General features: G+C 44.5%; 1 protein-coding gene across 1 annotated transcript; it reads right to left on the bottom strand.

Annotated features, from left to right (window-relative positions):
• Positions 1–286: 286 nt before the first annotated feature.
• kcnj14 (potassium inwardly rectifying channel subfamily J member 14) lies at positions 287–9,934 on the bottom strand. The gene is made up of 4 exons (XM_082960629.1): positions 9,764–9,934; positions 4,540–9,492; positions 2,995–3,312; positions 287–2,606 (listed from the first exon to the last, which is right to left on the bottom strand). The coding sequence occupies exons 2-4, from the start codon at positions 5,572–5,574 to the stop codon at positions 2,373–2,375; spliced, it is 1,587 nt and encodes a 528-aa protein (XP_082816755.1). The 5' UTR covers positions 5,575–9,492; positions 9,764–9,934; the 3' UTR covers positions 287–2,372.
• Between the last annotated feature and the right edge of the window lie 12,772 nt (positions 9,935–22,706).

The raw sequence follows: 22,706 nt of genomic DNA, 5'->3' as shown, positions 1-22,706 counted from the left end.
AAAATCCCTCCTGAGATGTGTGCAAACCTGGTGGCCAACTACAAGAAACGTCTGACCTCTGTGATTGCCAACAAGGGTTTTGCCACCAAGTACTAAGTCATGTTTTGCAGAGGGGTCAAATACTTATTTCCCTCATTAAAATGCAAATAATTTCTAACATTTTTGACATGCATTTTTCTGGATTTTTTGGTTGTTATTTTGTCTCTCACTGTTCAAATAAACCTACCATTAAAATTGTAGACTGATAATTTCTTTGTCAGTGGGCAAACGTACAAAATCAGCAGGGGATCAGATACTTTTTTCCCTCACTGTAAATTACGTTGCCACGAGCAGCACTGCAGTTACTGAGATGAGCGAGATGCAAGAATTCACTATCACAGTCTCACACACACGGGTGAAAGTAGATGTGATTTCTTCCAAGTATGGGACCTCCTATGTTCCCATGATCACAGAATTCCATATAGAATCCCTATTCATTCATTACATATAGAATCTCTATTAATTCATTAGGATCTCTGTGGGCCTAGTACTAAAGATTTGTTATTTAACTTTTAAAATGTATTACCTTTTACTGTGGCATAAACCACCAGTCATGATGTTTGTCAAACAAACGCCTGATTGTCAAAGAATCACTTCAAAGGGCTCCTTTACATGTTCATCCACTCTCAACATATTTCCAGCCTCCAAACAGTGGTGAATGGAAAGAGACATATTTTACACAAAACACCACAAAGTGTAAGGACGTTTTGGTGATCGTCATTAGGCCAGAAGTTATGCGTCCACTGCTGTCCGCGCGCGTCTCGGTGTCAGCCATTCATCTCAGCCGCGGTAACATATTGTTTTCATTATTGTGATAGGCTCATGTTTTACCGGTATGGAATACCCTCACTATTTATTTAAACAGCTGAGAAGTTGAGCCTCACACTTCAACGCTCTTAGTTGTTGTGGAAATTGACCTACTATGCTGTTTACTTTCTGCATCTACGTCATATCGCTGAGTCTACCTTTAACATCCCCCCATTTCTCCCTTAAAATTCAACCAAATATACAGTATTCAGAAAATTAACTAAATAAATAAAATACTGAGGAAAATCATACAAAGTTAAATGTTTGAGGAACACAGAATCTTAGGTGACAGAATCTCATATTCAAGACAGAGGTAAACATTAACATAAGATTGTCCCTTCAGCTGGGTACTGTAGAATTTAAAAATAACATAAGGTAACATTTTAATAAAAGTTCTGCTTACAAAGTACTTATAAACCTTTGTTTGTTAACCATAGTTAACCATATTAAACAATGAATCATAAGTTTAGAAGTAGACCTTAAAATAACATGTTACCAGACTATGCACTCATATGGTTTTGTGCTGACACTGCACCCAGTTGAACATGCAACATGTTTGATTAAATAAAGCAAATATATAATAGTCTTGCATTATAAATACAGAATAACAACATACAGTACAGTACAAGTCAAAGAAACCGCTTGAAACCGCTGCTTATTTTCAGCTGTTTCTGTATCCATTTTGTTACATATCAGTCTAACACAACAGACCTGCTCAAACCTTGACAGAACACAAATGACCAGAATCCAAAACATATCAATAATACCTTCTCATTCAGTTCATAACAAACAGCCCTCAATGTGTAGATTACACCGTTTTACCTCATTCTGTCACACAGTATTCAACATCCACAGGTTTGGGGTAGAAGTTACCCGTAGGCACAGATCTAGGATCAGATTAGCCTCTCCAAAACCTAACCTTCACCATTAGGGGGCAGAAACACTAAACTGGTCATAGCTCAGTGTCTAGGGGGCAGCTTCACCTTACTCCCATGTGTCCAGTGTGAGTTGTAACTGAATAGGAGCTGCAGTTACAGACTGAAGCCAATAGGGGTCAGTGTTGTATGTGTTGTCAGCTAGGTGCTGGAGCCAGTGGTGAATGTAGCGGTTGGTTGACGGGACGAGTCTGAGACAGACGGGTTCATAATGATTCTGAAAGATCGCTATGTCCAAATCAGCCAACACAGTCAGAGTAGCAGCAGCCCATCTACCCCTTTCAATGACACTTCTCTCTCTCCTTTTCTGTCCTATCTGTCTGTCCTTTTCTCTCTCTGTTTGACAGTATACAGTCTCTCTCTCCGTTTGTCTCTCGGCGTCTTTGTCGTGTCTTCTGTTTCTCTTTCTACACCTCTCTCAACTTCAGTCTCTCAATATTGTCCTTTTCCCTAAATCGTGTACTTACCTTTCTCTACTTTGGTCTCTTTCCCTATGAAGCCTGTCTCTCATTCTGCCTCTCTCTCCCTCTGTCTGTCCCTGACTTCCTGTGGATCCCAGGTCAATTCCTGTCCCCTCTGCCTGTCGCCTCCCTAGTTAGTGTGGGTGGGTTGTGAGAGGGAGGATCGGTGGGTCAGGGGGGAGGGGCAGCCGCCAGGGTTGCCCTCAGGGTCATTGTCAGGGGAGATGAGCTGCAGGGCTACTTCGTTCTCATAGCAGAAGGAGGAGCGTGAGCCCTGGATGTATTTCTGCTCGGCCAACTCTTTAGCGCTGCAAGAGGGTGTGCTGGGAATCTCATAGGTCCGGTGGAAGAACGAGTAGTCCACCTGGATAAGAAAAAGAGAGGGGTCACTCTGGATAAGAAAAAGAGAGGGGTCACTCTGGATAAGAAAAAGAGAGGGGTCACTCTGGATAAGAAAAAGAGAGGGGTCACTCTGGATAAGAAAAAGAGAGGGGTCACTCTGGATAAGAAAAAGAGAGGGATCACTCTGGATAAGAAAAAGAGAGGGGTCACTCTGGATAAGAAAAAGAGAGGGGTCACTCTGGATAAGAAAAAGAGAGGGGTCACTCTGGATAAGAAAAAGAGAGGGGTCACTCTGGATAAGAGTGTCTGCTGAATGGCTAAAATGTAGAGAAAAGGGAAAACGTAACAACGAAGCTAGCGGAGCAGAAACTCTTTCCTCTTCTGTTTCTATAGTTCCTCTGCCCTCTTACCTGGTAACAGTTCTTCCTCTCGAAGAGCACAGGTTCGAAGCGGTGACCCCAGAGGATCTCGGAGGCGAGGTAGGAGCTGCGACACTGTGTGGTCATGGCCGTGGCCTCCACCATACCCTCCAGAATGACCACCACCTCCAGCTCTGCGTCGCCCTCCAGCGTCCGACGGTCCATCTCGAAAAACGGCGACTCATCGTTGATCTCGTGGACGATGGTTACCGGGGAAACCAGGAAGATGCGGTCGGTTCCTGTGTCGAATCCCACGTTGATGTCCTCGTTGTCCAGCGGGAGGAACTCTCCCTCTGGGGTCACCCTCGGCTGGGGAGGGGGAAGAACAGGGGTAGAGAAAGGGAAGGAAAGAGGGTATGAGGTTAGTGATTAAGTGTTTAGTTTTTACATTGTTTACAGGAACATTGTGTATAGTTCAGTCCAAAGTCTTAAGTGTTATGTTCCACAGAAAGCGCTCGCCTGCCTATATTCCTTATACTCCGCAGGCCTAAGCTTACTACCCAACCTTTTCCCTGAGTCAATCCCCAGCCTCAGCACTGAGAAATACAATTCTGCCATGATCCCCCAAAACTTATCAAAGCTGCCCCGTCTGAACTTTGACATGATCAAGCTTTTAAGAAGATCAAAATGTCCCTCTCTTCACCTCCCTGCTCTAGAGCTTTACAACCCACAGGACAATAAAAGCAGTGGTAGGTAAGGGCCACATGAAACACAATAGATACAGACCGGCAGACAATACGTCAGAACACACACCAACATGCAAACTTTCACCAAAATTGCTAACAGATGGCCAGAAAAGAGTATTATCTATATATAGTACACAGACAGAACCACACACACACACACACACACACACACACACACACACACACACACACACACACACACACACACACACACACACACACACACACACACACACACACACACACACACACACACACACACACACACACACACACACCACACACACACACACACACTGGTTTTGAGTTAAAGAATCCTGGGGAAATGAATCCCTTGGTAAATCTTCTAAACCCCTGAGGGAGAATAAAACAAGCTCTCATTAACCACAGACATCAGAGTACAGTCCAGATGGCCTCACCGATATCACTCTCCCTCTCCCTCTCTACTGCTCCCATCACACTCTCTCTCTCCCTCTCTACTGCTCCCCATCACTCTCTCTCTTTCCCTCTCTCTCGCATTGTCAATACAGTACTGATGTGTCCTGCCTTTTCTACTGTTTACAGCCCCTTCAGTATCTTTACAGTTACTGATGTGTCCTGCCTCTTCTACTGTTTACAGCCCCTTCAGTATCTTTACAGTTACTGATGTGTCCTGCCTCTTCTACTGTTTACAGCCCCTTCAGTATCTTTACAGTTACTGATGTGTCCTGCCTCTTCTACTGTTTACAGCCCCTTCAGTATCTTTACAGTTACTGATGTGTCCTGCCTCTTCTACTGTTTACAGCCCCTTAAGTCTCTTTGCTCCCTTCTTTCATCCCTCAACCAATCTTCTTCTTCTTTCCTTTCTTACCTTCAATAGCTGTGCACGTACGTGTGCCTCTACCAGGTGGCTCTTGCGTAGGTTCCCCACCCTCCACATCATGCAGAGTTTCCCATCTCTCAGCGCCACCACTGCCGTGTCAGAGAACAACAGCGTCTCATTACGCTTCTTGGGCTTAGCGATCTTCGCCATGACCGCTCCGATGATGAAGGCGTCAATGATGCAGCCCACAATGCACTGCAAGACGACCGCCATCACCGCCAGGGGGCAGGCCTCGGTCACGCTGCGGAAGCCGTAACCGATGGACGTCTGCGTCTCCAGAGAGAACAGGAAGGCCGCCATAAAGCTGTTCACCTGAACGAAACACGTTTCCTCCACTTCCACCACCGCCCCTGCCCCGGACTCATCTCCTCCCCCGGAAGAGGCACCCGAGCTGGGGTTGAGGCGGATGGCGAAGTCCCCGTGCGAGGCGGCAATGAGCCAGAAGGCGAAGCCAAAGAGCAGCCAGGAGAGGAGGAAGGAGAGGCAGAAGATGACTAGCATCCAACGCCAGCGGATGTCCACGCAGGTGGTGAAGAGGTCGCTGAGGTAACGCTGGCCCCTCTCGCTCATGTTGACGAAGGTGACGTTGCAGCGCCCGTCCTTGCCCACAAAGCGGTGGCGGGGCCGGCGGCTAGAGCGCCGGGTGGGCCGGCGGCTTGAGGAGGAAGGGGACGACAATGTTGAATCTCGGTCCGAGGACAAACAGCCTTCTCCCCTTCTCCCCAGACTTCCGCCCCTCCCGCCCCTCAGTCCTGAGCGCCCTCCTCCTTTCATCGATCCTTCCCCTCCTGCCTCCAGGGCTCCGCTGGGCCTCCGTGCATTGCTGCCGTTGCCCTGCAGGGGGAGTGCTTTGCCATTTCGGTTGTGTGTGGGAGTGGGGATGGTGGGGCTCCCTGAGCCTCCCGTGCTCTCCCCCACCCTGGCCGTGTCAGCAACACTCAGAGCCAGCTTAATGACTTCCTCCTCGTCTACCAGCCCGTCAACCACCACACTGAAACGTCGCTTAACACGCGCCGCTCCCATGGTGCTAAATACAATGTCTTACGCTGATGAAGCTGTAGTCTCAACTCCTATGTGCTTTGTGCGTTTATGACCACCTAGGTATTGATAAGAACCTGGTGTTCTGTACTTCTTTCCAGTTCCACTGTTTCTATGGTGAAAAGTAATCCATCTGATGTGGTAAAGGTAGATCCATGAGGAAAAGCTCTATCCAGCAGTAGATGAATTCGCTCACTTCCTGGATCATTGTTCCACTAACTTTTTATTAACAGTCAGGGTTCCTCACAGCTCTACAGTGTCCTGATTCACAGTCTTCCTTCCATTCTCTTGAAGGAAGCTCAGTGGTCAACTTGTTGCTGTATATACTCCTCTGGTCAACAGGCAGTGTTGTTTCAGAAACGTATTCCACAGCAGTAGATAGACAGTCTCGCAGTAATACTGTATAGTCGCTGTAGCACTTACACTCCTTTGGGCTGAAGAGGGAGGTTACACACGTGTCCAGGGTATCAACAGGAGGGACCCATAGTCTGTGGCCATCTTACGAGGGAGCGGGAGTTTTGCTGACAGTTTGAAACAGCACGAGGGAAACACATTGAGCAGGCTACAGGAACTGAGAAGCTTGAAAGGATGAGAGCTGGGGATAGAATGAGGTAGTAGTAAGGAGGATATATACTCCCCACATTCACTAAAGTGCAATATGACAATACAGAGTCCAGGGGTAGATCCACAGTACAGTCAAACGGTGTCTATGTTTCTAACACGTATCTAACATGCAACCAGCAGAGAAAAGCATGCTGTTTCTTACGTTCCATGATCTTCACTTCCCAGTGGTTTGGTCATGGAAAATACACAAGGCAGATTGAAACAGAGGAGGAACTCCTTAGACTATTGATTCAGATAATGGTACACAATTCCAATACATTCACTTCCTATCAGTCAGAATATGTTCCTCCACCCTTTTATATCTGTGTTTCCTTTGCTACAGGGCCTCGGAATACATTTATGAGCTACAGTAGCCATGCACTGTGTTAATAATACTCACTCAGTGTCTCTCACAAGTGGGAGACTGTGACCAGCAGTTTCCCCTCAAATCCAAGTATCTTTTCCAAGCCACAAAAGTCCTCAAATGTCAGTGGTGAGTTCTTGGCACAACAAAAGCAGACTTTTAGAGACATTTGAAATATGTTTGTGGCTCTCTCAGGTGACTGCTTTTTTAACAGGATATCCTATTCCTGAGAGTCTCTGTGTTTCTCCTAAAGGCATTGTCAATTCAGCACAGAACACACTGCACAGACTGACTACTGACCAGATCAACTACATCGTATTAACTCAGTGTTGTAAAGATTTATACAACAATAAGGAGACTTACTCGCCACTACAACTGCATGGGAGAATTCTCTATAACAGAGGGAGTGAGGGAAAGAGAGGGAGAAAGACAATAAATAAAAGGAGAGAGAATGAAATTACTTGACTAGAATGCCAAGGCATGTACAATTGTGTATACTTTCTGTGTACCTATTTGTGTGTACCATCCTATACATATGATACCAGGATTAATTCTATACAACACCTATTATAGAGTCCAAGTGAATGTGTAGGAGGAGCAGAATCCTATTGGCCGGTTGTGGGGAAAGAGGGGAGGGGTAACAGGCACACAGGGCATACACCTGTGGAGGACCTCTATGAAAACTCAGAGCGCAAAGGTTCTTTCAGAGGTCAAATCCTGTCCAATCCTGGGACGGGAGGTGCCGTATCCTTGTTTTTTCCAAACGGGTTGGCTTTAGTTCTCTCCTCTTGGTTCAAGTGTCACACTCAACACCCCTGCTTGACAGAGAACACACGTTTATCCATTTCAGAAAAGCTTCCAGTCTAATTCCTTTGGAAAAATGTGGCAATAATGTGCAGAGGACGTGCAAGGAAAACTGGGTAAAAACAACGACTCACTGAGGCAAACAAAGGTAATATTTTGGGAAGAGAGATTTTTTTGTTTGTTGCATGCCAAATCCCTTGGGGATAAAAACAAAGAAAACTCAAAAGGTTTGATTCAGGGCAAATCTAAATTACATAAAAAAGGTTTGGTTGCGATATTAGACTTTACCTTCTGTACACATTTCCAGTGGACTGTAGTTTCGAACGCTGGCAAGTCTTTGACCCCCAGTGAACAAGCTAAACATGTTACTAGGTTCCTGAGGAACAGTTCAAACCCTTCACCAGCTCCCTGAGGACAGTTTACAGTGTAACACCTTGACCAGATCACTAATGACAGTTTACAGTGTAACACCTTGACCAAATCACTGAGGACAGTTTACAGTGTAACGCCTTGACCAGATCACTAATGACAGTTTACAGTGTAACACCTTGACCAAATCACTGAGGACAGTTTACAGTGTAACACCCTGAGTAGGAGCAACAAAGGCACAACACAGGAGAATACCAAGGCAACAGTCGTTACCTGGTGTCCTAGGTTTACACAGAGACAGATGTTACCTGTTGTCCTAGGTTTACAGAGACAGATGTTACCTGTTGTCCTAGGTTTACAGAGACAGATGTTACCTGTTGTCCTAGGTTTACAGAGACAGATGTTACCTGTTGTCCTAGGTTTACAGAGAGACAGGTGTTACCTGTTGTCCTAGGTTCACACAGAGACAGGTGTTACCTGTTGTCCTAGGTTTACAGAGACAGGTGTTACCTGTTGTCCTAGGTTTACAGAGACAGATGTTACCTGTTGTCCTAGGTTTACACAGAGACAGGTGTTACCTGTTGTCCTAGGTTTACAGAGACAGATGTTACCTGTTGTCCTAGGTTTACAGAGACAGATGTTACCTGTTGTCCTAGGTTTACAGAGACAGGTGTTACCTGTTGTCCTAGGTTCACACAGAGACAGGTGTTACCTGTTGTCCTAGGTTTACACAGAGACAGGTGTTACCTGTTGTCCTAGGTTTACAGAGACAGATGTTACCTGTTGTCCTAGGTTTACACAGAGACAGGTGTTACCTGTTGTCCTAGGTTTACACAGAGACAGGTGTTACCTGTTGTCCTAGGTTTACAGAGACAGGTGTTACCTGTTGTCCTAGGTTTACAGAGACAGATGTTACCTGTTGTCCTAGGTTTACAGAGACAGATGTTACCTGTTGTCCTAGGTTTACACAGAGACAGATGTTACCTGTTGTCCTAGGTTTACAGAGACAGATGTTACCTGTTGTCCTAGGTTTACACAGAGACAGGTGTTACCTGTTGTCCTAGGTTTACACAGAGACAGGTGTTACCTGTTGTCCTAGGTTTACAGAGACAGGTGTTACCTGTTGTCCTAGGTTTACAGAGACAGATGTTACCTGTTGTCCTAGGTTTACAGAGACAGATGTTACCTGTTGTCCTAGGTTTACACAGAGACAGGTGTTACCTGTTGTCCTAGGTTTACACAGAGACAGGTGTTACCTGTTGTCCTAGGTTTACAGAGACAGGTGTTACCTGTTGTCCTAGGTTTACACAGAGACAGGTGTTACCTGTTGTCCTAGGTTTACAGAGACAGATGTTACCTGTTGTCCTAGGTTTACAGAGACAGATGTTACCTGTTGTCCTAGGTTTACAGAGACAGATGTTACCTGTTGTCCTAGGTTAACACAGAAACAGGTGTACCCATGTCACACAAACAGTAAGAGAGGGGTGAAGAGAAGAGAAGCCTCTACAACAAGTGGAAGTGGGGAAAGAGATCCCTCCTAAAGTGAGAGGTGACGTAGGGGTTCATTTTGACTGGTCTGCTGCCCTCCCTCTCTCAGGCATAGTAACAGGAATTTAGGGGCTGCACTTCTGAGAAAGTAGAGAACGCACAATCCTTCTCTCTTTCCTTCTTTCTCTGACGTTTTCTTCTTTCACTCAGTCAGTCGTCACATTTCTTATCCCGTTTTGTTCCTCCCATGATGCCTCTCCTGTGTCCTTGCCAACCTGGGAATAACATGACAATACAGATGAAACCAACCAACAATCAGCATAAACAGAGATAAAACCATGACTTCAGATCTCCTTTGTGAAAACAGATGCTCTGATGATGTAAGCAGATAGGTCTTGTCTTGTGGACATTCTGAGAAGGTGAGACGGTAAAGAGCAAAAGGACAGGATGGACTCACCGTCTCTAACCCTCTATGGTTTTCATCTTCATTTGTAATAGCTCAATGAAAACCCCTAATAAAACGAATAAAATCATGTAATCAGTAACCTGTTCCTTGAGACTTGGTCTGTCTGGGTGCTCTGGTGTAGCTCTTGTAGCACAACAAATATTCATGTGTCCAGTTTACTGGGAGTGTTGATGTTGTGTATCCAACTTCTTGGAAAGAATGGGAAGAAATGTCTCAGGAATTACAAATGAAAATGTCTCCATAAAGTCATGGAACCTGGAATAAAAAGAAACAGAGGGGTGGAATAAGAGAACCACTTCCATTGTGATAGTTTACTGTATATCTTTACGGTCATATTTTATGACCCATACAGGTGAATAAGCTGTGAATTTGGGCCCCAATACTGTACATCTTGACAGTTATTGCAAACACACACACACACACACACACACACACACACACACACACACCACACACACACACACACACACACACACACACCCACCACACACACACACACCACACACACACACACGTTTATTTTACTATCCTTCTGGGAACCAAACAATTGATTCCCATTTCAAATCCTACTTTCCATAACCCTTAACCCTAACGCTAACCTTAACCCCAAAATCCTAACCTTAAAACTAACCCAAACTCTAACCCTGAACCCTAACTCTAACACTAATTCTAACCCCTAAGCCTAAAAAAGCCTAAGGGGACTGGTGGAATGTCTCCAATTTTCCTTGTATTACTATCTTTGTGAGGACTTCTGGTCCCCACAAGGATAGCAAAACCAAACCACACACACACACACACACACACACACACACACACACACACACACACACACACACACACACACACACACACACACACACACACACACACACACACACACACACACACACACACACACACACACACACACACACACACACATACACACACGTATATTTGTGACACAGCGAGGGAATTACATATCACATATACAACTAGCCTGGGGCCATTCCATTGTCATGCTATAGTCCACTGCCATGCTGCTATGGATCACAACAGTGCAGTGTACATGTTGCTGTATCATATGGAAACAGCCACAGAGGAATACTGATGTGTTACAGAGGAAACATTTGATGAATAATGCTGCTAAAGAAAGGACAAGGAGAAAGAAGGAGGAGACTCCAGTCACCCAAGTCACAGACTGTTCTCTCTGCTACTGTACGGCAAGCGGTACCGGAGCGCCAAGTCTGGGACCAAAAAGCTTCTTAACAGCTTCTACCCCCAAGCCATAAGACTGCTGAACAATTAATCAAATGGCCACCCAGACTATTTACATTGACACCATTTGTTTTTACACTGTTGCTGCTACTCGCTGTTTATTATCTATGCATAGTCACTTTACCCCAACCTACATGTACAAATGACCTCGACTGACCTGAACCCCTGCACATTGACTCGGTACCGGTACCCCTGTATATAGCCTCGTTATTGTTATTTTAGAATGAGACAGAGAGGAGGGGGTGAACCGTAGTATATAGAATGAGACAGAGTAGAGGGGGTGAACCGTAGTATATAGAATGAGACAGAGAAGAGGGGGTGAACCGTAGTATATAGAATGAGACAGAGTAGAGGGGGTGAACCGTAGTATATAGAATGAGACAGAGAAGAGGGGGTGAACCGTAGTATATAGAATGAGACAGAGTAGAGGGGGAGAACCGTAGTATATAGAATGAGACAGAGAGAGGAGGGGGTGAACCGTAGTATATAGAATGAGACAGAGAGAAGAGGGGGTGAACCGTAGTATATAGAATGAGACAGAGAGAGGAGGGGGTGAGCCGTAGTATATAGAATGAGACAGAGAGAAGAGGGGGTGAACCGTAGTATATAGAATGAGACAGTTAGAAGAGGGGGTGAACCGTAGTATATAGAATGAGACATAGAAGAGGGGGTGAGCCGTAGTATATAGAATGAGACAGAGTAGAGGGGGTGAACCGTAGTATATAGAATGAGACAGAGTAGAGGGGGTGAACCGTAGTATATAGAATGAGACAGAGAAGAGGGGGTAAACCGTAGTATATAGAATGAGACAGAGAGAGGAGGGGGTGAACCGTAGTATATAGAATGAGACATAGAAGAGGGGGTGAACCGTAGTATATAGAATGAGACAGAGTAGAGGGGGTGAACCGTAGTATATAGAATGAGACAGAGAAGAGGGGGTGAGCCGTAGTATATAGAATGAGACAGAGAAGAGGGGGTGAACCGTAGTATATAGAATGAGACAGAGAGAAGAGGGGGTGAACCGTAGTATATAGAATGAGACAGAGAGAAGAGGGGGTGAACCGTAGTATATAGAATGAGACAGAGAGAAGAGGGGGTGAACCGTAGTATATAGAATGAGACAGAGTAGAGGGGGTGAACCGTAGTATATAGAATGAGACATAGAAGAGGGGGTGAACCGTAGTATATAGAATGAGACAGAGAGAAGAGGGGGTGAACCGTAGTATATAGAATGAGACAGAGAAGAGGGGGTGAACCGTAGTATATAGAATGAGACAGAGAGAAGACGGGGTGAACCGTAGTATATAGAATGAGACATAGAAGAGGGGGTGAACCGTAGTATATAGAATGAGACATAGAAGAGGGGGTGAACCGTAGTATATAGAATGAGACAGAGAGAAGAGGGGGTGAACCGTAGTATATAGAATGAGACAGAGTAGAGGGGGTGAACCGTAGTTTATAGAATGAGACAGAGAAGAGGGGGTGAACCGTAGTATATAGAATGAGACAGAGTAGAGGGGGTGGCCCGTAGTATATAGAATGAGACAGAGTAGAGGGGGTGAACTGTAGTATATAGAATGAGACAGAGAAGAGGGGGTGAACCGTAGTATATAGAATGAGACAGAGAGAAGAGGAGGTGAACCGTAGTATATAGAATGAGACAGAGTAGAGGGGGTGAACCGTAGTTTATAGAATGAGACAGAGAAGAGGGGGTGAACCGTAGTATATAGAATGAGACAGAGAGAAGAGGGGGTGAACCGTAGTATATAGAATGAGACAGAGAGAAGAGGGGGTGAACCGTAGTATATAGAATGAGACAGAGAGAAGAGGGGGTGAACCGTAGTATATAGAATGAGACATAGAAGAGGGGGTGAACCGTAGTATATAGAATGAGACAGAGAGAAGAGGGGGTGAACCGTAGTATATAGAATGAGACAGAGAAGAGGGGGTGAACCGTAGTATATAGAATGAGACAGAGAGAAGACGGGGTGAACCGTAGTATATAGAATGAGACAGAGAGAAGAGGGGGTGAACCGTAGTATATAGAATGAGACAGAGTAGAGGGGGTGAACCGTAGTATATAGAATGAGACATAGAAGAGGGGGTGAACCGTAGTATTTAGAATGAGACAGAGAGAAGAGGGGGTGAACCGTAGTATATAGAATGAGACAGAGAAGAGGGGGTGAACCGTAGTATATAGAATGAGACAGAGTAGAGGGGGTGAACCGTAGTTTATAGAATGAGACAGAGAAGAGGGGGTGAACCGTAGTATATAGAATGAGACAGAGAGAAGAGGGGGTGAACCGTAGTATATAGAATGAGACAGAGTAGAGGGGGTGAACCGTAGTTTATAGAATGAGACAGAGAAGAGGGGGTGAACCGTAGTATATAGAATGAGACAGAGAGAAGAGGGGGTGAACCGTAGTATATAGAATGAGACAGAGAGAAGAGGGGGTGAACCGTAGTATATAGAATGAGACAGAGTAGAGGGGGTGAACCGTAATATATAGAATGAGACAGAGAGAAGAGGGGGTGAACCGTAGTATATAGAATGAGACATAGAAGAGGGGGTGAACCGTAGTATATTTTATGAGACATAGAAGAGGGGGTGAACCGTAGTATATAGAATGAGACATAGAAGAGGGGGTGAACCGTAGTATATAGAATGAGACAGAGTAGAGGGGGTGAACTGATGTATATACAGTCACTGAGGTAACTGAAAAAGAGATGAAAAGGAAGAGGATTGGGTTGAGGGGGAATGTAGCCATGATAGAGAGATCTGATAGTGAATTATAAATTAGATTGGGATGAAGACTAAGATTGGGAACGGTAGTGAGATCTGTGTTGCGGTGGTGGTGACGGAATGCTGCTGATTACAGCTGGGCTCGTGACTGCAGTAATCCCACCATTACTGTGATAATCCACTCAAGTCTTTATATAAGAACCACTCAACCACAGCCAGAGGGAGTGTACACATACAGGTAGGATACAGTAGGTAACTGAGCATACAGGTAGGAACCACTACACATTGGTAACTTTAACTGTACACATACTGGTGATTGGCTGCAGTATACACACACACATAGGTAGGATACAGTACAAGTAAGTAAAGGTACAGACTTCACACAGTGTATGTGACTGTGTGTGTGAGAGAGAGAGAGAGAGAGAGAGAGAGAGAGAGAGAGAGAGAGAGAGAGAGAGAGCGAGACTGTGTATCCCAAACTGTCCCCTAGCCCCTACCAACTCCCTGGAGGGCCCCCCGTTGTCACGTGTTGCTGATGAAGCTCAGGGGGTGACTTCCAGAGAGTGGCAATGGGATCAATAAACCATCAACTTCGAGACACACTCCTGACTTGAATGTGTAACGCCCTGGCCATAGAGAGGGGTTTTTTGTTCTTTATTTTGGTTAGGCCAGGGTGTTACATTGGGTGGGCGTTCTATGTTCTGTTTCTATGTTTTTGTATTTCTTTGTTTTGGGCCGTGTGTGGCTCCCAATCAGGCACAGCTGAAGTTCGTTGTTGTTGATTGGGAGTCACACATAAGTGCATGTTTTTCCGTTGGGGTTTTGTGGGTAATTGTTTCTGTCATTGTGTTTCACCTGACAGGACTGTTTGGCTGTCGGTTTCCTTGTTTTGTTTTTGTATAGTGTTCTTGCTTAATTAAATATGATGAACACTAACTCCGCTGCGTTTTGGTCCACTCTCTCTCACGGCAGTCGTTACAGAATGATACAATTCATGTTTCACTTTTAAATAATAAAAAAGTTCGAAATCCGACAAACAAATGCATGTGATCAGTGGTGTAAAGTACTTAAGTAAAAATACTTTCAAGTACTACCTAAGTCGTTTTTCTGTACTTTACTTTACTATTTATATTTTTGACAACTTCACTACATTCCTTAAGAAAAGATTGTACTTTTTAGTCCATACATTTTCCCTGACACCCCAAAGTATTCATTACATTGTGAACAGGACAGGAAAATGGTCAAATTCATGCACTTATCAACAGAACACTAAACCCTGATCATCCCTACATCCCTACTGCCTCTAATCTGGTGGACTCATTAAACACACATGCTTCGTTTGTAAATTATGTCTAAATGTTGAAGTCTGCCCCTGGCTATCTGTACACTTAAAAAATATGGTGCCGTCTGATTTGCTTAATATAAGGAATTTGAAATGATTTATACTTTTACTTTTGATACTTAAGTATTTTTTAGCGATTACATTTACTTTTGATACTTAAGTATATTTAAAACCCTATACTTTTAGACTTTTACTTAAGTAGTATTTTACTGGGTAACATTCACTTTTACTTGAGTCATTTTCTATTAAGGTATCTTTACTTTTACAGTGCCTTGCGGAAGTATTCACCTCCCTTGGAATTTTTCCTATTTTGCTGCCTTACAACCTGGAACTAAAATATATTTTTTGGGGGGTTTGTATCATTTGATTTACACAACATGCCTACCATTATTAAGATGCAAAATACTTTTTATTGTGAAACATACAAGAAATAAGACAAAAAAACAGAAAACTTGAGCGTGCATAGCTATTAACCCCCCCAAAGTCAATACTTAGAACCACCTTATGCTGCAATTACAGCTGCAAGTCTCTTGGGATATGTCTCTATAAGCTTGGCACATCTAGCCACTGAGATTTTTGCCCATTCTCCAAGGCAAACGGTTCCAGCTCCTTCAAGTTGGATGGGTTCCTGCTGGTGTACAGCAATCTTTAAGTCATACCACAGATTCTCAATCGGATTGAGGTCTGGGCTTTGACTAGGACATTCCAAGACATTTAAATGTTTCCCCTTAAACCACTCGAGTGTTGCTTAGCAGTATGCTTAGGGTCATTGTCCTGCTGGAAGGTGAACCTCTATCCTAGTCTCAATTCTCTGGAAGACAAACAGGTTTCCCTCAAGAATTTCCCTGTATTTAGCGCCATCCATCATTCCTTCAATTCTGACCAGTTTCCCAGTCCCTGTCCGATGAAAAACATCCCCACAGCATGATGCTGCCACCAACATACTTCACTGTGGGGATGGTGTTCTCGGGATAATGAGAGGTGTTGGGTTTGTGCCAGACATAGCGTTTTCCTTGATGGCCAAAAAGCTCAATTTTAGTCTCATCTGACCAGAGTACCTTCTTCCATATGTTTGGGGAGTCTTCCACATGCCTTTTGGCGAACACCAAACGTGTTTGCTAATTTAATTCTTTAAGCAATGGCTTTTTTCTGGCCACTCTTCCTTAAAGCCCAGCTCTGTGGAGTGTACGGCTTAAAGTGGTCCTATGGACAGATACTCCAATCTCCGCTGTGGAGCTTTGCAGCTCCTTCAGGGTTATCTTTGGTCTCTTTGTTGCGTCTCTGATTAATGCACTCCTTGCCTGGTCCGTGAGTTTTGGTGGGCGGCCCTCTCTTGGCAGGTTTGTTGTGGTGCCATATTCTTTCCATTTTTAATAATGGATTTAATGGTGCTCCATGGGATGTTCAAAGTTTCAGATATTTTTTTATAACCCAACCCTGATCTGTACTTCTCCACAACTTTGTCCCTGACCTGTTTGGAGAGCTCCTTGGTCTTCATGGTGCCACTTGCTTGGTGGTGCCCCTTGCTTAGTGGTGTTGGAGACTCTGGGGCCTTTCAGAACAGGTGTATATATACTGAGATCATGTGACAGATCATGTGACACTTAGATTGCACACAGGTGGACTTTATTTAACTAATTATGTGACTTCTGAATTGGTTGCACCAGATCTTATTTAGGGGCTTCATAGCAAAGCGGGTGAATACATATGGACGCACCACTTTTCCGTCTTTTATTTTTTTGAATTTTTTGGAAACAAGTAATTTTTTTCATTTCACTTCACCAATTTGGACTATTTTGTGTATGTCCATTACATGAAATACAAATAAAAATCAATTTACATTACAGGTTGTAATGCAACAAAATAGGAAAAGCGCCAAGGGGGGTGAGTACTTTTGCAAGGCACTGTACTCAAGTATGACAATTGGGTACTTTTTCCACTACTGCATGTGACAAATAATTAGACACCTCCTACATTCTTTTGTGTGAAACTGCACAAACTCAAATAAAGTGGTGCCTAATGGGATTCCACTTCGTTCTGAAACCAGCAGCATTGCTGGCTCGGTTGAAGTGGTTATCGGAGGGTCTAAATAGCACCTACACCCTCCATAATTTTCATTCCCTCAGCTTTGGTACACTGGTTGAGAGGCGCGTGAACGCACAAATGGAGAGCAGAGGGGGTGATTTGGGATTCAGATAGAGAGAGAGAGAAAAAGTGAGAGAGAGTAGACAGGGAAGGTGTCCCTGTGAAATTGCGATGAGCGACCCTAACCTTTGCCTGCAGCAGTATACTCTATGTAAGCTAGGCACAGAATGTGACCTGCTCTGTTGTGTTGGTTAACTTCATTATCAGTGGGTCAATTGATTATCTTCTTGGACAGACACAGAACAGCCATCAGAACATCACATTCTGTCCTCTACACAGAGGGCTTTATCAACTAACCACCTATAAGCCTAATTTCAAGGAGCAACTGATATGTCCTAAACAGTGATGTAGTGGTAAAAAAAAAGTGGGTAAACTATAAACTCCAGTGGTAAACTATAAACTCCAGTGGTAAACTATAAACTCCAGTGGTAAACTATAAACTCCAGTGGTAAACTATAAACTCCAGTGGTAAACTATAAACTCCAGTGGTAAACTATAGACTCCAGTGGGCGATCGAGACAAACCACCACCAATATGAACAAAAACGTATTACATTTTTATAACAGCTTGGGGTTAAACACTCCAAGTAGAGAAGCCTAAAGATAAATAATCCACATGGTTACAGAGGAACATTTTGAAATCATTTTTTTAATACATTTGTACAATTTAAAGAGGGTATGTTTGGGACAGTCTAATTCAAGTCAATGGTACCTATATTAGCATTTTCCAAATCATTTAGAAGTAAATTCACTGAGTTACACAATACATTTTGAGATACTTTAGTATAATTTGGACAGGAAACCTCATCATAGTGAGGATATTAATAGTGAGCAATATTCCCTCTAAGCTACCCGTGGGCGTGCAGCTCCCTGGGACTGCCTCGCAGAAGAAATATCAGCGAGAAGCACGAGATTGAACTTCACTCAACTTTCTAGTTTTCCCCATTAGTTAACACTATCAACGTTTCCCTCTGCTGTGGAAATTGTAATCGATCAACACAATATTAGCCACTTTCAATCCAGCATACTGAAACAAAACAAACTATGCAAGAGATTTTCTTGTAGGAAGATTGCATTGAGTAGGATTCTATTGCATTGACAGGCACGACTCAAGCCCATACTCTACACAGACTGGTGCGCCATAACCAATCAGAGCTGCAGTATCCCTATATGCTAATAGACCATTGCCATATATGGATTTGCATGTAGCCAGTTGTGTACATTTGTTCCTATTCTTTGCTAGTGAGTTATTAGCCCAATTCTAGCTAATTTCTAGTCAGCAACAGGGGAGTGGTTGCTTCCTACAAGAGCACAAAACGTGTGCATTTCTTTGAAAAGCAAGTAACAAACAAAACATGTATTCTAGACACATATCTGTTCAAAATGTTTGTATATGGATATCTAAATCTTATCAAACTTCAAAAATACATTTTCCTTAAGGGGGGTGTGTTCCCATGACATACCCTATTATTAGCATGTTGATTGTATTTGTAGGCCAATAGGGAAGGTAGACCATGGGGAGATGTTCATAATGAAACATATCTTCTTTTTTAAGTACTTCCATTTGTTTGATAAGATTAGCACAGATTTTCTCAGTGGACCCCACATGGGGCTCTGACCTCTAGTATGGGAACCACTGTACTTACCTTTCTCTCTGTGTCTCCTCTGCCTCCTCCTCCATGCATCACAGCCTGCCTCAGCCTCACCACCATCTGTCTCACCAGTACTCTCTGTAAAGAAAAGTTATGATGAGAACTTAGTAGCCTGCTGAGGTCAGGCTCCATTTAACATTAGCTTCTTACGTCATCCTTCTAGCCAACTAGCTAGCTAGCTGGCTAACACTAGCCAGAACATTACTGCAATACGAATAGAAGTATCTGCCTGCAGCTAGCCACCTGACTGACTGACATATGAACACTGAGTGTAAAAAACATTAAGAACATCTGCTCTTTCCATGGCAGACTGACAAGGTGAATCCAGGTATAAGTTATGATCCCTTAATAATATCGCTTGTTAAATCCACTTCACTCAGTGTAGAAGGTAAGGAGACAGGTTAAAGAATGATTTTTATGCCTTGAGACAATTGAGACATAGATTGCGTATGTGTGTCATTCAGAGGGTGAATGTGCAAGACAAAAGATGTAAGTGCCTTTGAACGGGGTATGGTAGTACTTCAAGCTGGGGTAGTTCGTGTAACGTCTCACTGGCCCTTGGCCTGTGCCGCCACTCACGAGAGGGCGGAGTTAGCCATTTGAGAGTGGTGAATGTACAGCTAACAAGGCAAATCTGGGAGGGGCAGGCGAACATAACAGAGGCAGGAGTGATTAAAACTCTGAGAATATAAGCGTTCTGAGCTTTGATCAACACTGGGAATGCAAACGCTAATTAACAAAATAAAAAAGTTTAATCTAATTCGCAAATAAAAAGGTGCGTAAACAGCATTTACGTGTATTTACCCTCCACTACATCCCTGGTCCTAAACGATCACAGTCCTGTACAAGATGGTGCTAGATCTATGCTTGGGTGGGTTACAAATAATGTTGACAGGCTTTGGGATCAAATAGTTTAAGAACCAGGGGTACACTGGAAGGAGGACTCTCCCCCTGACCCTTTACACTACCGCAATCTGACTACACTACCCTGTCCTGACTACACTACCCTGTCCTGACTACACTACCCCAATCTGACTACACTACCCCAATCTGACTACACTACCCTGTCCTGACTACACTACCCCAATCTGACTACACTACCCCAATCTGACTACACTACCCTGTCCTGATTACACTACCCCAATCTGACTACACTACCCCAATCTGACTACAATACCCCATCCCGACTACATTACTCCGTCTTGATTACACTACCCTGTCCTGGCTACACTACCCCATCCTGACAACACTACCCCATCCTGGCTACACTACCCTGTCCTGGCTACACTACCCCATCCTGACAACACTATCCCATCCTGACTACACTATCCCATCCTGACTACACTACCCGGTCCTGACTACACTACCCTAGCCTGACTACACTACTCCATCCTGACTACACTACCCGAGCCTGACTACACTACCCCAGCCTGACTACAGTGCCACATCCTAACAACACTACCCCATCCTGACAACACTACCCCATCCTGTCTACACTACCCCATCGTGACTACACTACCCCATCCTGACTACACTACCCCGTCCTGACCACACTACCCCATCCTGACTACACTACCCAATCGTGACAACACTACCCCAGCCTGACTACACTACCCCGTCCTGACTACACTACCCCGTCCTGACTACACTACCCCGTCCTGACTACACTACCCCAGCCTGACTACACTACCCCATCCTGACTACACTACCCCAGCCTGACTACAGTACCCCATCCTAACAACACTACCCAATCGTGACAACACTACCCCATCCTGACAACACTACCCCATCCTGACTACACTACCCCATCCTGACTACACTACCCCGTCCTGACTACACTACCCCGTCCTGACAACACTACCCCGTCCTGACAACACTACCCTGTCCTGACCACACTACCCCATCTTGACTACACTACCACATCCTGACTACACTACCCCAGCCTGACTACACTACCCCGTCCTGACTACACTACCCCGTCCTGACTACACTACCCCGTCCTTACTACACTACCCCGTCCTGACTACACTACCCCGTCCTGACTACACTACCCCGTCCTGACTACACTACCCCGTCCTGACAACACTACCCCGTCCTGACAACACTACCCCGTCCTGACTACACTACCCCGTCCTGACTACACTACCCCGTCCTTACTACACTACCCCGTCCTGACTACACTACCCCGTCCTGACTACACTACCCCGTCCTGACAACACTACCCCGTCCTGACAACACTACCCCGTCCTGACTACACTACCCCAGCCTGACTACACTACCCCGTCCTGACCACACTACCCCGTCCTGACTACACTACCCCATCCTGACAACACTACCCCATCCTGACCTCACTACCCCGTCCTGACTACACTACCCCATCCTGACCACATTACCCCATCCTGACAACACTACCCCATCCTGACAACACTACCCCACCCTGACAACACTACCCCGTCCTGACTACACTACCCGGTCCTGACAACACTACCCCATCCTGACTACATTACCCGGTCCTGACAACACTACCCCATCCTGACTACACTACCCCATCCTGACTACACTACCCCATCCTGACAACACTACCCCATCCTGACAACACTACCCCGTCCTGACTACACTACCCCAGCCTGACTACACTACCCCGTCCTGACAACACTACCCCGTCCTGACAACACTACCCCGTCCTGACAACACTACCCCGTCCTGACAACACTACCCCGTCCTGACTACACTACCCCGTCCTGACAACACTACCCAATCGTGACAACACTACCCAATCCTGACTACAGTACCGATCCTGACCACACTACCCCAGCCTGACTACACAACACCTGCCTGACTACACTACCCCATCCTGACTACACTACCCCAGCCTGACTATATTAGCGTGTTTGTGATTTTTCCTCCATTTAAATCATTGGGAGGGCCACCTAAGCCTGACTACACTACCCCATCCTGACTACACTACCCCAGCCTGACTATATTAGCGTGTGTGTGATTTTTCCTCCATTTAAATCATTGGGAGGGCCACCTAAGCCTGACTACACTACCCCATCCTGACTACACTACCCCAGCCTGACTATATTAGCGTGTGTGTGATTTTTCCTCCATTTAAATCATTGGGAGGGCCACCTAAGCGTTTTTTCGGGCTGTCTAAGTCTTTTTTTTAAGAATAAAATTTTCAGGGTTTGTAAAAAAACAACTATAAAGTACATGTATGTAGAAAAGATAATGGACCTATATATTTGTCATATAATACAATCTTAGAGAACTAACAATTACCCAAATAAAAGATAGACAGTCAGGGAAAATTGAGAATTGAAAATCCCGAAAACAATGAATTTAGCAGTGTTCATTCTGTTATTATGTTTGAGATAAAGAACATAGGGTAGCTGAAGGGTAGGACAAAAATAAAATACAAAAATAGATAACTAATGTAAAATATCCTATGTCCGTAAAAAAGTATATAGTATGTATAAGCTGGAAGAAGAAGCCTAAGTATTGTTGTCCATTAGTTTACTCCAAATGGGGAGGGTGGTAGGGTTAGAGGAAAACAATAAAGAAGGAACATATATTTTACAAGGATTGGAAATTATGCAGACAATTACATTGATAGAAGCCACAATCTATCTGCAATAATAAAGCTGATCTACCCCCCCACCAAATCAATCAATCAATAAAGAAATAAACAGCATTAGCCATGGCAAAAAAAATCTGGAAATTAGCTTTAAAACTGCAAAATGTTTCTCTAAAATTCAGCCACGCCAACAGGCAGACCGGGGCCACCTAAGCCTGACTGTCACACCCACCACCTAAGCCCCTTTTCGGTCCAGATAAAACAGTGTGTGTTTGTGTGAGAGAGAGAGTGACAACTCTTATCGTGGT

This window comes from Salmo salar, chromosome 02 (genome assembly GCF_965601325.2).
Source record: "Salmo salar chromosome 02, fSalSal1, whole genome shotgun sequence".
NCBI lineage: Eukaryota > Metazoa > Chordata > Actinopteri > Salmoniformes > Salmonidae > Salmo > Salmo salar.
This window is presented reverse-complemented; position numbering and strand designations above follow the sequence as displayed.